The 16,493-nt window shown below is 47.0% G+C and overlaps 1 protein-coding gene across 1 annotated transcript; it reads right to left on the minus strand.

Moving 5' to 3' along the window:
- Positions 1-3,891: 3,891 nt before the first annotated feature.
- On the minus strand, positions 3,892-8,246 carry LOC115309225 (histone-lysine N-methyltransferase PRDM9-like). Its single transcript, XM_040212606.3, has 5 exons — positions 8,086-8,246; positions 7,157-7,265; positions 6,175-6,363; positions 5,395-5,638; positions 3,892-4,632 (listed from the first exon to the last, which is right to left on the minus strand). The coding sequence occupies exons 1-5, from the start codon at positions 8,244-8,246 to the stop codon at positions 3,983-3,985; spliced, it is 1,353 nt and encodes a 450-aa protein (XP_040068540.1). The 3' UTR covers positions 3,892-3,982.
- Positions 8,247-16,493: the final 8,247 nt, after the last annotated feature.

The raw sequence follows: 16,493 nt of genomic DNA on the forward strand, positions 1-16,493 counted from the left end.
GAAGCGTCGTCTGCTCACAGCGATAGGCGGCACACGGAGGCAAGCAGTCGACTGCGAGACGCGAGCGAACACGACACTTCGGGCCGGGACGGAGGCGCGAGAGAAGCTCGAGTTGCAGGACGACTCAAACTTTGAGGCCACTGCACAGGCGCGGATCGCGCGGGAACTTCAAATTCGCCTTTTGGAAACATTTCTCTACTTCACGAATACTGCGTTCACTAGTTTCGGATTTTGAGGATAGTGTCCATGCATCCTTGTCAATCGTTTCAGATAATAAAAAAGAATAATAATAGAAATTTTGACCTGTCCGTGCCCCTTTAATACCTCCGACGAAATCAAGTATGATTGTTTAGATTTTCATGGGCTAGTTCTGAGGCCGGCTTCACACCGCTTAAGTCACATCAGAAGTTAAACCATTAGTACCACGGTTATTCTACGACCTAGTGATTTGTTCACCATCGAAGTTTTTCCTTCACCATTTGGATAGGAAGACTGGAGGGGCAGCGAGGCCGTTCTTCCATCTTCCCGTGGACACGCCGTGCGCTTTCTTCTATGCGCCGGTCGCGGATGGCGGGCTTCGGGTTCATTGTGTGGCGACAATGATAGCCCGGATTCCCTGTTTATGGCTGCTAGCCATGGAAGGCTGTGACACGGCCCTGGCAAGGCATTCTTAGGCAACTCACTGTACAGTGCGTCAAAGACTTTGATAGTACAAGGCGCGTAGCCTTTATCCTTAACGTCGTGTTTTGTATCAGTGCTACACAATTTATGTTATAATGAAGCTAGCATGTTTAGAGAAACGACTTTTGGTTGGCAACTCTGTCGCTGCCGATGTGACGTACTGCAAAGATTTCTTTAAGATAGAAGTTTTCTATTTAAATATTCCTACGTATAAACTGAACCCGAGTTAAATACTCACTGGAACAAATACTTTGACCTTTAAAAGGACCTTGCTGTCTGTTTACAATGTCGCCTGACCAATGTAACTGCGCTCTTACCTTCGTTCGCCCTAAAGGAAGGCCTGTGTTTCCTTCGCCAGCTCGTTTCAAGGCAGTTTTTGAGATTAGGAAATGCTATAAAATGAAGAGCTACGCTTGCGATGAACTAAGCACATGGGACGCGTATCTCTCCAGCCAGATCGACCTCCACAGAAAGGGTTCCTTGGTGCACACTTTGCGTCGTCCGCGGGAGGTCCGGATCGGCTGACGAACTTCGCTGAGGGAAGATGGGTGGTACTTGCGTCGGAGGCCAAGTTGCTTCTCTTGACAGCGCCTACCAACTCTGTAGGCGTGGGTTACTTTTATATAATCGATGTATTACTTTCGTAACGAATAAAGGTACATAAGCGAAATAGAGCTGTAAAAATTACTCTTTAGTGGGAGGTGGGAAGGAGGTGCTCGGGTGTTAGCTCGGGACTTGGCTGGCTCGTTGGATTTGATTCCGATTACGGGGGCATTGTACCCCGGAGTCCCTTGGCAGGGTTCGATTACAAAGCGTGAGCTCTGAAGCTCACGCACCAACTAAAACCCGTTCATTCGTTCGTGATACGTCTCCCACTTGCTGCGTTCCCCTTAAATATCACTGGTTGGCCCGCCCTCTTTTGGTGGACCGGCGATTCCCCGACGGGTCATGAGACGGGCGTTTCCCAGTGGCCGAGAGGCCGCAACCAATCGCCCCACTTCCCCACCGTCGGGGAATTGCTTAAAGGGAAGCTACGGAGCTTCTTGGAAAAAAATGAGTTAGAAGTGAATTCTAGTGTATTTTTACCCCCTAACCCGAATACACAAACCATTTGCTGCCTAAGTATTGTTAAACGCGAGAAAAACGCGAAAGACAGTCGCTCTCCGTGACGTCATCGACGGCTCTTTTGGCTGCCCAAGGCTAGGGAGGCGGGGCTTCAGTCCTATTTTGAAATTGCTCGTATGGCTGTCCGGCGCGTCGCATTGAAATACAATTTTAATATCTGTTAATCTAAAGGCCAAATGAACGCAATTCAAGCGTTTTTTCTCAAATGTAGAAGTGCCCCATCTTCCCTTTAAGTTTCCCGCGTGAGACCCCACGACCTGCGCATGTCCAGTGATGGAATCGGCATTTGACCTTCTGTAGCAAGTTCTGTAGCAGGGGAAATATTGCTTTGGAGCAGCCACTGACGCTTTTGGAGCAGATGCCGACATCTGTTAGCACATCACTCGAGAATGAAAAACTGATTGAGTCTCTTAATGAGTTTATTTATGATAGTAATCAAGGGTTTGTGTTTGGCACTCGAGCATGTTACTTATTACTGTTTCTAGAAAAATAATATATAGAGCATTAAAGGAACACATTCTTAAATGAGGCTCTAGTCAGAGGTTTCATTTACAGTGGGTATTAAAAATGGTTGAAAAGTGTATCGTAGCGTAGTGGATTGAATCTTCTCTCCCCTCTTCATTTTACACTCGGTAGTTTGTTTAGCCTGTAGATATATTTTTTTTAATGCCAGCAAAACCAGCATATCCGCTAACACGTCTACCAATAAAGATGCGTCCCGTAAGTTTAATTAACGTACCAAACTCAAGCATATAATAATATAGATTACAAAATCAGCCAACCAACAATACTATAAAGGACTACACTTGCGCTTTAAAGTCGATAAAGTTTTTTTAGCGGCGTAGGAACCAGAGTCAGGTCGAAGTTCGCTGCTCTTTCGATCGACAGCTGCACGGAAACTATCGTGACTACCGTATTCATTCAAATATATATAGACTCGTGTTCCCTTCTCTCTTTATTTGTTTTTTTCTAATTGGAGATTAACTTACAATGAGGACAAAGAAGTTCGCCCCGTAATCATCCTGACCATAATGTGCCTGCCTGTCGCGCTAAGCCAGGCGCTCCCCCGTGTCAGCCGCTGCTCCTGGCACTCCGGTGCAAAGCGGTGAAGCTCCACGCGGTCACGCTGCTGAGACGCGCAACTGCCACGGTATAATCAAGCGACCTTAGCAGGAGTACAAGACCCCGGTTCTGTTTCATGTAGTATGCAAAAGGTTTCTCGGGAACTCTTAGTTCCTGACATCGACGACATCGTCTGAAAATTTAGTCGATGTCGGCGATCAACCGGCCAGAGCGCTTGATGCCCAGCGTCAGCGCATCTGCCCGGTTGATTCGCAGCCTCGAAGCGCGACATCCTGGCATTCGTCATTTTCTTGTACGTGTTCTTTCATCGGCTAGACCAATCAATGCCGCGTGACTTGTGCTGTTAGCATGCGTGTCTGTGGTTATATGTGTTCGAGTCTTCGGATTTATTCTGATCTAAGACGGAACAAACTATACTGCGAGTAGAGACGCTGTGAAGTTCGTATTTGTACAATATTTCTTTCCTTCTACTTCTCTGAATATTGCGGTCGACCAATATATATATATATATATATATATATATATATATATATATATATATATATATATTTGCTTTAAGCCTGTCTCGGGGCAGGTTTGGCGCAATTCTTAACAAAAATGGCATTTTGGCGCAAGATGCAGCAGACTTCACTTCATGCAGCGATCTTCCGCGGATGACGCAGCATTTCCATCACTGCACTTGCCCATCCAACCACCGAACTCTCCGATAGGTCTCCCTGTCAGAAATGCACGTTCCGGTTCTCTCGGGTGAATGCCCGCGTTTTGAACCTCGCGTCGGCAAAGTATACGCCCGTCTCTCGAAGTCGCCCACCACCGCGGGAACTGTTCGCCAACGCTTTCATGTATACCAGCCAAGTCCCTCTCGTGCTAACGGCCCACTGGAGAGCCTTCGTCGACCCTTACACCAACGGTTGGGCAAAGTGGCCCTTTTAGACGATACGCTCGTGGGGAACAGTAAGCCGATGCCAATTCTATGTACAATGTATTTATTAAAAAGCAAAAGAAGAACTCGCCGGTGTCACCCTTGTCTTCGGGTTTCCCCAGTGTCGTTAGGACCCGGTGCCCCTCCCCCCTCCCCCATCACGGAGTCCATCTACCGCTCCTGGTCGTTGCAGGTGTGGTGTTTCCTCATGTGGCTTCTGAGCTCACCTGGGGACAGGAACCCTTTGCCGCAGTCCCCGCACTTGTGGGGATACTCTTTTGAGTGCGCCCCGATCACGTGGCTCTTCACGTTTCTTAAGTGGCAGGTCCTGAAGGAGCACAGGTGGCAGGCATAGGGCTTCTCGCCGGAGTGGGTTCGCCTGTGCCTTGAGAGGTGACTCCTCTGAGTGAATCCTCTCCCACACTCAGGGCAGACGTGGGGCCGCTCTCCGCTGTGCGTCCTCTCGTGCGTCCTCAAGACTGCCAGCTGGGCGAACTTCTGCCCGCACTCGGCGCACTCGTGAGGCCGCTCGCCCGTGTGCACATTCTGGTGCGTGGTCAAGTGGCCTTGCCTCGTGAAAGCCTTGCCGCAGGTGCCGCACACGAAGGGCCTCTCTCCCGTGTGGGTGCGCTCGTGCCTGACTAGGTCTGGTTTCTTATCGCTGGAGTAGGGACAGTGACCGCATCGGTGCCTGCCCCCTCTCCTCTCGTGCACCATCTTCCGGTGTCCCTGGAGGTGCTCGAGGGAAGCGAAGACGCTGTCGCAGTCCCCGCACGCGAAGCTCTCCGCTGGCCCCTCGACGGACGGTGCATCTTCTTGGCCTGCACATGGACGAGCAAGACCGGGGGGTGCAGAGTGTTAAGTGGGAACAGTATACCGTAACATCCCGAGAGATGCCCCTCCCCCGAAAGGTAACCCGCCCCCCATTTTCGGATCGATTTGTTGTCTCCCTTTAAAACACCAAAAGATAGCCTACTCTTAGCAATCGTAGTGTTCGGATCAAGGATGATCTTGGCGTAAATGCGTCCGGTTAGCTAAGGCGGGATATATAACACCCGTAGCACGCGGGCAACTCGAATGCCATTTACAACGAATGACATTTGAACGATCGGCCAATCGGCGCGCGACGCTCCGGGCGTGGCGCATTCCACGCGCGACAGATCGCGAGCCGATTCGTTGATCAGACGAATGTCATTCGTTGTAAATGGCATTCGAGTTGACCGTGTGGTACGGGTATATAAGCGAACATTCCTGACTGGGAAGTACAGTAGTCTTTGCTTCATTGCCACCTCACCGTGATAACATATTTGACAGAGACACGTTATCTAAAAAAAATATTTTGTTTTCAAATTTTCTCGACTGCAAACCAAAAGGTAGCCCATTCCTAATATTCGTACAATTTTCTTTTAATATTGGATGGGCTATCTCTCTGGATATTATAGTAATTTCATATTTCAAGAAAACAAAAACAGTATTTTTGTCCATTGTGGTTCCACAACTAACAGTGCACTCCTGCCAATTCTTATTGCAATGGCAAACTTCGGAACTCAGCGTATCCTTGCCATCCGATGTCCCCCACTCACGCTTCTTCTGGGCTCCGTCCTTGGCTTCGACGATTCCTAGCTCGGCGCCAAACTCGTCCCCGTACCAGACGAGCAGCTCGGTCCCCGGCGCTATCTTGGCCCTTGTCTGGTAGTAGACGCCTCCCCTGTGCTGGAAAGCCACGAGGTTCTGGCTCTTCTCGCTCGGGGCGCAGTTGACGTAGCGCATCCAGTTGGACTCCGACAGGGGCCGGGCGTCCACCAGGTAGCCGCCCCGGCCACGCACCTGGATCCGGGCAAGTGCACGCGGTGACGCATCAGTTTTGCACCCGCCTCAAGCATTTCAAGGAGATTGTTCTGGCAACTAAATTAGATTATCATTGATTTAGTGTTTACTTAGGGATACATTTCTTCAACTTCGAGTTCTTATGTCATGAGTGAAGTATTGAGGAGAACAAAGAAACATACTTGTAACTTCCGTAATTTTGGATGCGCTCATCTGCGAATGGGTGTCTCTGAACTGTCGACTTTTTGTGATATCTGTGCGAGTGCAACCTGAAGGTGATGCGTGCTGCTTGTACATTGTTGCTAGTAAAAAAGTATCTTTACAATGCCGCACCGCCAGAGCACAAAGTATTAGCGTGTTTCCTAGAGCTCCTAGCGTGCTCCTGTAACACTCTTAGGGTGTTATCCTTGAGACCAGCTACACCCCTAAGGGAGTATGGTATTCTATAGTGTGTACCCCGACAATTCTATCCTCCCTTTCAGGTTCAGAACCTTCGAGTTCACGCACGCTCACGCAGCGCACAGGGAGCACTGCACCTTCCAGGTGTATCCGTTGCCCCCGCCGGAGCCGGTGAAGCGCACGCCTTCGTAGGGCCCGTAGCACAGCCTGGCCGGGAGGGGCCTGAGGGTGAAGACCCCCTTCCCGGCCCCCTTGATGCAAGACCGGGCCAGCGTCAGACCCTCGGGCAGGGTCTTGTTCGCGCGCTGGGGGTCCCCCGGGGGAACCTGAATTAATCAGAGGGGATGGATATGACGTTGCAAGTAATATATAAAGAAAGCTTACGTACTGCAAGGACTTTGTCAGCCAGGATGACAAAAACGAACGTGTATTTGTTTGTACTTTTATTTATTTTCAAACGGACCGATAAAACTTCGGTTTCACTTATGTTTTTGGTACGCTGGCATAAAATGTCTACTAAAAAGAAATGTAAGATTTCCTGCTGTGATTCCAAACCCGTGGTCTGTATAGGACACTGGAGAATGGGATACATTCTGACACATCCAGCTACGCTAAAACTATAAACCTGCAGGCGGGATTACTATTTTTTGTATGGTTCACTTCGTTGACAATGGCAGAATATTACGGTAGCAGATAATTTAACGTTTTATGGTTTCGATCGAGGGTGTTCTGGATATCCTCCAATGCAATCACTAAAATATAGACGCTCGATATTTGAAGTCCATTGTCTCCAATCTCAAGTCTGGATAATGACTTAATAGAAGTACACTAGAGTTCGCAGATTCTTATCATTGGATGTCCAGTCTGGTGCTGGAGCAATCGAAGCCCGCGTGTATACTTTCCCGGGTAGCACGCGGAATTCGAGGGAGGTTACGCACGGTCACAGGTAACGCTCGGAGCCGAAAGCGAAAACTCGATTACGCAGTGAAGTCACTCTTGTCCCAACACGTATTGCTTCCTCCATCTCTTCGCAGCTTCCCCGCCCTCCTGCCATTTCAAAAGCCCACAATGCCTCCTCGACGCCCGCCAGACAACGAGGAAGTCGTAGAAATTCCTCACCGGTGTGTCCTTGACGAACTCGAGCGGTCCGTGGACGGAACAATCGCCGTGCCGGTCTTCGCCGCACTCCAGGCAGTCTGCACAACGGACAACAGTGAACAACCCACTTCTGTAGCCCCATTATATAATTAATTAAGCTTTTGAAGTTAGCATGGGGGGGTCACTGAGGGAAGGGAGCACGTCTCTTGTCCGAGTGCCTCCGACCTGTGGACACTCACAGAAGAACTCGTCCTCGGAGGGAACTTCGCACTCGGCGTAGTTGACGGACTTGCGGCTGCGCTTCGGGTACCGCGACTGGCTCGAGGTGCCCTCTCCGGGATCTGCGCACGTCACCGGACGAAGAAAAGTCACCCCTTACCAAATGAACCGTTCATCCGATGCCCTGATGCCTTAGATCCAGTGGCGTCACTATGGTCAGCGGCACTCGGGGCGGTCCGCCTCCCCCTCCCTCATGAATTTCTGTATTCCGATATGACACTTGCCCCAAACAAGCTTGCGCATCGAACAATAATTCATGCACGCCGCAGAACCCGTGGATTCTGGATTTATATGCCCACCCCTGCCCGTTTTGATCTGGATGAGCATCGCTCTTGCATGCACGGTCGTGTATCACTAAGGCCCGATGCACGCGTCAAAGATCCCGAGCGAGCAATGCTATTGCACTGGCTAAATTTGTCACCTACAGCGGACATACGAGTTGCACATTGGGGCCGACTAACTTTACGCTGCCTAAAAATACACACAGCGCTATTCCCTGACGTTCAGCTTGTTATCCCTTGTCAGTTTGGTTTCGCCAAGCTTCGTAATGATACTAACTCAACATCCAGGGAAATTGGCACTTCCCGTCATTGACGAAGAAGCGATGACAATAACGGTGACGATATTCATAGTGAATACTGCCGTGTTAGGCAGTAAACGGGTCCCCGTACCGTATTCCTCCTCCTGTTTCTCCTGTGCAGCGTAGAGTGGCTTCACGCCGGACCTCGAAGCCAGCCGGGAACTTCCTCGCTGCAGGGGCGTCGCTGCTCCCGCCACGGCGATCTGAAAGGGCGGAGCACGTGACGTCGGACATGACGTCGACTGACGTCATAGTCGTGGATTTTGCTCGATCATTGCAGTGCACCTATGACCGAATGCTAAATGCATGTAGCGAAGCGATATGGGCTTCGTTACCACGCTCCTCTATTTCAGAATGGAGAAGTATGCGGCTTAAAAGTGTAGCCTCACTGTTTTTTTGTTTGTTTTTTGTTATATGCGACATTGGATAATTGAAACTTAAGCAGGTGTGCAGGCCAGCTAATTGAATACTGACACGTTAACCCATAAGCGGGGGAAAAGCGGGACGGACAACACAAAGCTGGAGCTTTCATTTGTCCCTCCCGTTTTTGCTCCGCTCCTGTGGCACCGTGGTCGTGAGTTTATTGTTGAAATAAAAGCTTTGTCTAGGTGGCTTAGCAGCCGCCGCTCGATGGGAAGGTTTCAAGCCACAATCGCCCACCCATTCACCCAACTGACTGATGCAGAAAACGTGTCGCCAAATCGGGCACAACACTACGTCGCACTGAGCCGCCTTAGGCGCAAGGCCGTAAGACTGAAGTTTCCGCGTCATCGAAATGAGGAAAACGCGGCACAGCTTCGGAAGGCAGCACTTCCGTCCGATACCCCTGCCCTGCGTTGGCCTCCATTCGGTGACGTCATGATACCAACCTTGGGGGGCCTGTTCTCTTTCCCGGATGATCCTGCGGCGGCACTGGTCGAGGCCTCTGTAAGACGAATCGAACACATTTCGTCTGATTATGCGGATAACGCTGAAATCTTATGGTTTACAAAAGAGAAGCGAGATACGTGAAACTCGTTTAAGAAAAAAGAGAGAAAAGATGCGTTTGGTCCCTTTTTTTTCTTTTTTTTTTTTGTATTTCTTATGACTTGTTGATTGTTCATCCGCGTATCTCATTTATAAGTTATAAATATAAGGTTCGGTGTTTTCAGATATATCCGGAAAAATGGGGAAAAAAAAACACTAGCCGGTAGAATTTTCGGTAATGCGGATTTAACCCGAAAATTTCTAATGTAAAATTCTAAAGACAAAAAAAAAATTTCAAAAAAAAAAAAAAAATCTCGGTAGGAGGGAGTACAGGGTGAGTGGTCCCAAGACCATCTCAGTTTTCTTTCAAACCTCGGACTGCTGACCAAAGGTGGTTTACCTTTTATGTCGTCAGGGTTCGTTCAGGACAAAAGCTATGAACCTTTATATTCTATAGGAGGAGAAGATGTCAAGTGAAGTTTCTATGCTTCCGACCACGTCCGAGAGTTTTGTGACTTTAAACCTTTCTTCAGGCAACACTTGTTAGCAAGTTTTGTCGTGGAACAGTTAGTAGTCTCAACGTAAAGAGCACTAACGATATCTAAGTTTAAGAAATAGCGTTCGATGCGGTCGAGTTTTTATAAATTGTGCGTACATTGTTGTCCGGATATTACCTTTTTGTAATGTCGAATTTGAGAAAATTGGGAGTACAGCAATATCGAATTTCGAATTTCAGAGAATTAGAGATATGGAAAACGCAAATTTCGAAAAACCGCAATTTTATGGCAAAAAAAAAAAATGAATTCCGAAAAAAAAAAAACGATCCGGGTTTCAGAATAAACTCCGAAAACACGGAACCCTTTTTGTAACCAAGAAAAATGACAAGTCGAGACTTCAAAACGACGAGCATGTTGTAATATTTTTTTCGTGGATGTTTCAAATGTGTATATATCCAAAAAATTGCCTGCCTTTTCTTTTTATTTTTTTTTCTTCTCGGATACAGCCGTTTGTTGTGTGTGTTTTTCGACCCGTTCTGGACTTCTCCTTCTGCCTGACATTTCCGGTTTTTCGAACTTACGCTTCGCCCCTGCCGATCCAGGTCTTGATGAGGGCTTCGGCTTGATGAAGTCGGGCACCGGTGGAGTGCAGCCTATGGAAGAACCTCATTCAAGTTCATCACACTGCCATCGCTTCTTCGAGTGCAAGGGGAATCCAAGGCAGCGACTGAACTCGGCAATCCTTTGTTGCCAGTTTCATGGAGCCCAGACGTTTGATACAAATACATCTTCAGTCAGGGAATTCTGCGCCATTTGGGCCAAATTGGGCGATGAGAGGAAGTCTGCTACATTTAGCGCCACATTGACATTTTTGCTAAGAAAAAAAAAAAAAAAACGTGAACACTACATTTAGGCGATTGGCGCAGGCGAGTTATACGGGGACATGGTGTAGGAGGCTAATCGTAACGATTAGTCGGCTAATTGAGCGAAATGTTTTACTTGACTTTTTCATTAGTGAACATAGACATATGGCTCCAATTAGAAACTTACTGATCCTCATTCAAAACCACTAAATCAGTAATTTGTAGAAAGACTGTGAACGCGTGAGAAGCGCAGTAGTGCTCTAAAGTTACCGCACGTGCAGCAGATACAAGGCTGGGGCTTTATGATAAGAGATGGAAAAATCGCACAAACTTGTTATCGCGTAGGTAGCATTGCTTCCGCTGCACCAGTTTCAGCTTTAGGGCAAAAGTTCGCTTATCACCCGCTCAAGGTATTTCCAAAAAATACTGAATTAGTGGTTTTTGATGACGCTCAGAAAGTTTCTAATTGAAACCATATCTCTAGTTCACATAAATAAAAAGTTGTGAACAAATATTACTTATTTGGTCAAATGATTGTTACGATTAGAGTATGCACTCCTTTCCGTATAACTCACCTGCACAAACCGCATAAGTGTAGTTTTCACGGCTTCTTTCTAACCAATCTAATAAGAATTAAAAAAAAAAAAAAATCTCCCCGTATGTGTATTTTACAGCGTCTTTACTCACTGGATATTTCGTTTCATCTTGAATCAAAGCAGAGTTCGAAAACTCTATCACATACAACCACACGTACTAAAAGCGCTAGTCATGGGACATTCATTGCAAGAGTTAGGGGAAGAGGCGAGCTGGTGAATATTAGGCAGGACGGTGTTGTTTGTGTCCTTCATGTTTCCGTGACTCCGGTTTTAATTATGTTGCTTACCATTCACTGCACTTTATTGGTATTGCCCATGAAACAATACGTACAGACGAATGCCACCATGTCGCGCTTTGATGTTGTTTGATTGGTCCTATTGGTTCGTAGCGTCGGCTTGCGTTTTAAGGCGAAACGAAGTATAAAGGTTGCTCGTGAACTGTGCTGGCCGGTTGATGCGCTGGACGGTTGATCGCCGATAGCATCAAAATTTCCAGACGATGTCGGCAATGTCAAAAGCTAAAAGTCGCGAGAAAAAAAAAAAGTGCGATGGCGGCTACTGCGATAAGCCAGAACCAGGTTCCTGCACCCCTGGCTAGAGCACTTGAAGGGGCCGTGCAGCCGATATTGGCTTAGAATAATTTTCACTTTACACGACCTTACTGGCACCAGTGGGTCACAATTGTATACTCACACGCAACGAATGACCAAGAAACTCCTTTGTTGCGGTGTAATTTCAAGGACAAATGCGAGCGTTTTCTCTCAATATCTCCTTCGGAAAACTTGAAGACGCAGCTGACGTGTCGCAGTACCCTCCAGTGTTGGCATTTCAATGCGGCTCATAGATTGGACTCAGGAATTGAGTGAGCACTCAATTTTGGCTCGTGATATTCAACAGCTGATTCGACAAGCATTCGGGTATTGCCCCGTGTCCAATCTCTGCGATGAGGACAATAGACGAACCACAACAACGTCTGGAAGTCAGTGCGTGTCCTGTGCTTCGCCAACCCCAGCGCGCGGCTGTGATCAACACTAGTGGCATATAATCGGCTCCAGATCACGTGGCGCTTCTTCTCGTTGCGAGTTGCATAGGTGAACACTGCTAGTTTTTCTTTTATTTTTTTTATGCGACTTCAATCGCATGGGGTGAAAATCGAGAGCGTCTCATAGGTCATTAACGTCAGGTATTCGTTCTAAGTTGTGAAGAAATCGTTGCATCGCCCCTTTACTTATCATGTGTGGTACATGGCTCCGTGCCGTGGTTACAGTGCACGATGGCACTTTGGGCAGCTCGCGTCAACCTTCAGCGCCTCTCACCAGGGCGCCCGTCGAGTTTCCCCGCTTTGCACCGGAGTGCTAGGAGCAGCGGCTGACACGGGGGAGCGCCTGGGTTTGCGTGAAATAGGCTCCGAACTTATGTTCGCTACTTTTACAGGTCTATCTTTTTGGTCTGAAATCTCAGTCGACCCCTCATTTTAAGAATCTGTGCCGATAAAAATGAAGAAATCGCCGGTCTATATTTGAATAGATACGGTAGTCAATGTAGTTGCCGTGTATCGAAAGAACGGCAAACTTTGACTTGACTCTGGTTCCAACGCCGACAAAGAGCAGTGCCAGTGTTAATGCACAAGTGTAGGTTTTCCCAATATTTGTGGATGGTTGTTTCTTCAGTTTATTATATATTTCAGATTATTCTTAATGTTAGCAGATGGGCTGGTATTTGCCGGAATTTGGGATAAATTACACACACGCACACACGCACACATTATATATATATATATATTTAGACCGAGTAAACTACCGAATGTAAAAGAGAAAGAAGGAGAGAGCCTTTATCCCGAAAAAATGTTGCGCCATGATTCATTTTTAAACGATGTTCTTAATACTCATTGTAAATGAAGCCTACTGTGACCTCGGCCTTATTTCTAAAAAAAGGCCCTGTGAATTATTTTTGTGCCCTGCCTATTCTCATTATAAAAAAGTAGGTAATAATGCTTTAGCATCAAAGAGGAACCCTCAATCATTATCAAAGATAAACGCATTTAGCAATGCCACCACTTTCTTTGTTTTCTTCTTTTTTTAAGTGATCTGTTAACAGATGTTGGCATCTGCTCCTAAAGCGTCACTGGGTGATCCAAATCATTACTAATTTGCTCGGTACAAAAGGCCGACTGCCGTTTGCAGGCAATATTTTGAGAGGCGGTGATGGCTGATGCACCAGAGCACTGCACGGTCCCGTGCTAGCCCGAAGGCCCGAGCCCGGCCCGGCCCGGGGCCCGCCTCGGGCCGTGCTTGGGCAGTCGTGTGCCGCTAGCTCTAAATTGTTAATATCAATAGGTGTCCTTATTGATCTTTTAGGTTCAATTAAAACAAACCAGCGAAGTGCAAAATCACTACAGCGCCGTTAACAAAAAGAAAAAGGCGTCTTGCACTTGTAAAGCCCTCAAGAGGATAAAAGAAAACGTACGGACTCCACGGCACAGTGAAGGAGTGCGCGCTTTATCCTTAAACAGTTTTTAGGTTTAAGCCTGCAAATGCTTTGTCGGGATCTGGCCGTGCAAGGGCTTGTCTGAAAATTCTCTCGGGCCCGGGCCATGTTTCTACCGGGCAGTGTCGGGCTGCGCCTAGAAATTCTGACCCGTGCAGTGCTCTGTGCCGCACGGCTCTTCGATCTTAAGCGAGCTGAAACATTTATGTTGTGGTTCTCGAAATGTTCGTGCAGTTGTTTAAACTCTTAATAGATCTTTTGTACATGAATACAGATATTATTACTAATATTATTATTATTACTACTTTGGTTATAATTACACCACTGCACGCAAACCAGATAATAAAAGAAAAACAATTTTAAATTCCCGTCATAGATTTCTTCTTTTTTTTTTTTCATTTTGTTGCATATTGGTATATACCGATCCTTGGACCATGAGCCGTTTAATTATCAGTTGAAATAAAAAAAATGTTTCAATATCATTTCAAAGCTACCTGGAGCGAAAGTTAGTCTGTTTCTTGCACAGGTGCTGCCATGATGCCAGAACGCCGAGCTCTTATTAACTGATTGAAAAAAAGAATAGTGGGCAGATCTTAAGGCATTTAGTGTTTATGTCTACCCACTATCCTCTCAATGAAAGCCAATCAGAGCTAGGCGTTGTTCTGACGTCGCCGCAACTGCTGCGCTAGAAGCAGAAAACTTGCTTTCCGTATAAGCACAGACTTAATCTCACGAGGATTAACCGGTAAGAGTTTGTCCTTGTCACTACCGAGCACCTCCATTTAACAGCGGACCTCGATACCGAGGCTACAATATACCAGGGACCCGGTGTTCGGGCTTAGTATCCTAATGTAGCATATCGAATACTAATGGATAGTTTTATGTCTCAAATTATTCTTCGCAGCCATCTCTTTCGCCAAATTCGCAGACGCGCTTTTTTCAGAGGCTCTGCTAACGCTCACCCATTCGTAGGAGAAGGTCGTAGTTTTCCTTGAGATTGGTCATTCTTGACTTCACGTAGAATGACATGGCGTTCCATTCTTCGTCCGAGAAATATTCTCGGATGAGGCTGAAACGAGGCAGGTCTTCGGAAGACATTTTCGTGGAGAGGCAGTCGAGTGGCGGTCGCACGGCGGGATTCCCAAGAGACGCTCAACTGTCGTCTGCTAAACTTCCCGCGCTTGCCGCCACTTTTTTTGATCAGCCAACAGAGCGTGATACTGCGCCGCGGAAAACTTAATAACGATAACTTTTTATTAACGGTTTTCGCATTTCGTTGCTTGTAAATTCTTGGTTACACATTTATGGTTACATTTCTCGAACCTTTTTTCGCTCTCATCAGATGGCAGGGCAAGCGGAACCGGAAATCGTACCGGAAATCAATTTGAAATCGCAGGCGGCAACGTTCGGCCAGTTCGGCGTCCCGGAGAAACTTGTGTCCGTTGATTCATCGTTTCTAACGTGAGTTTTGAAATCAATCCCGTTTCTTTTACAACGTGTTGCTGTTCCCTTCCTGAATTATTTGCCGGATCAAGGAGCATCATTCCAGCTCGGTTGATCAGATTCGAGGGTAACCATCGTAAAATAGCTTTTGGATTGTTTTTATGTTAACGCTGATCTATCGATCTCCGCTGGAAACGTTTCGGATCCCGCATTTGACATTTCCCAGCGTTCATTTCTGACAGAACTGAAATCGACCAGTTTGCAAACTGCTCGATTTAAGTTCTGTGAGAAAAAAAGAGAATGCCTTCGACAGACCCTGAAAATGTAGGCGTCCGATTGCGAGTGTAGTTTAACGCGTTGTTGTCGGGAACTGTGGAACAGTTGTCAGGAACTGTGGAAAGAACAGTAAAGCAGGGCAAGACGTAAGTATCTGAGCATGCACAGCGATTTCAGGCACCGAAAAAAGAAACCATGAGCACGTTTGCTACATTCTTTTCTGTGCCGGTTTCTTCACAACAAAGTTAGTAGTTTGCTTTACTTCACGGCAATCTGGTGTATATATTAGTAATTTGTATATTTCTTTTTAATTTTCTATCAATTAATACCACATAAGCAACGCTTTTTTTTACCTCATTATTTCTTTTTTAGGTCGTCAATTTCGTTGGAGTCCCTGCTGAGTTGTCTGCACTCCCAAGTGGTCTCTGTGTTTCCGTGTGAGGGGGGGAGGAGGAGGAGGAGGAGGAGGAGGAGGAGTACTGTCGATTTGAATTTTACAGCTTATCCTCCAGCCCCCCCCCCCCCCCCCCCCCCCCTCTCTTGGGGTTCAAATAAACACCATTTCCATTATTATTCAATAAACTTACCGGCCTTCGAATATATACACGTTCACACAAAAAAACAAAAAAAAACAAAAAAAAACAGGCAGAACAACAACCACAATTCGACGTTAAGATCCCGCCTTCGAGCATATGGAGGCGTCCATGGGCACAGAACCATTAAAAACAAACAAATATATTTATTTACAAACTCTTTGGCGAGGCTCTTCCTTCCGGGTCGACCTGTGAAATTACAAACGGACCCCCAGCGATTTCCCTACACACCCTCTAAAGGGTGTGTAGGGAAATCTTTTTTTTTTTTCTGAAGGCCCCTCCTTGATTCGCAACAACGTCTCTATTCTCAATGCTCCCCCAACCCCCACCCCCTAAAAATCTTAGACACACCCCTAATTTCAATTCCTAGGGAAACCCCTGGCAACCCCATCCCCCAAAGTGTAAGGTTGGTCTGCCTCTGAGGAGCGGCGACACTTTGAGGAACGGCGAAACCAGTAAAAGTCGTTGCAGGGCCCCTTTAAAGGGGCCCTGCAACCACTTTTTGACTGGTTTCTAATTTGCACCGAACCTGAGTGCACTCAACGCAGTAACTTAATGAAACTTTTCTTTTCTCTGATTATCGCCTTATTTTAAAAGTTATAGGCAAATAAGAATTAAAAAAACAAGCAAACATCCAGCGCTCATGGCCGCCGCACTCCGAGTCGACGGCTCGAGAGGGCGCCACTAAAGCACGTGTTAGATAGGCTGTATGAAGCGGGCGGCCAGGGCGGTTCGCATCGCATTTGCTGCGCGATTAAAGACTATTTCAGCATGACAC

The sequence above is a fragment of the Ixodes scapularis genome, unplaced genomic scaffold, assembly GCF_016920785.2.
Source record: "Ixodes scapularis isolate PalLabHiFi unplaced genomic scaffold, ASM1692078v2 PGA_scaffold6__148_contigs__length_123643588, whole genome shotgun sequence".
Classification (NCBI taxonomy): domain Eukaryota; kingdom Metazoa; phylum Arthropoda; class Arachnida; order Ixodida; family Ixodidae; genus Ixodes; species Ixodes scapularis.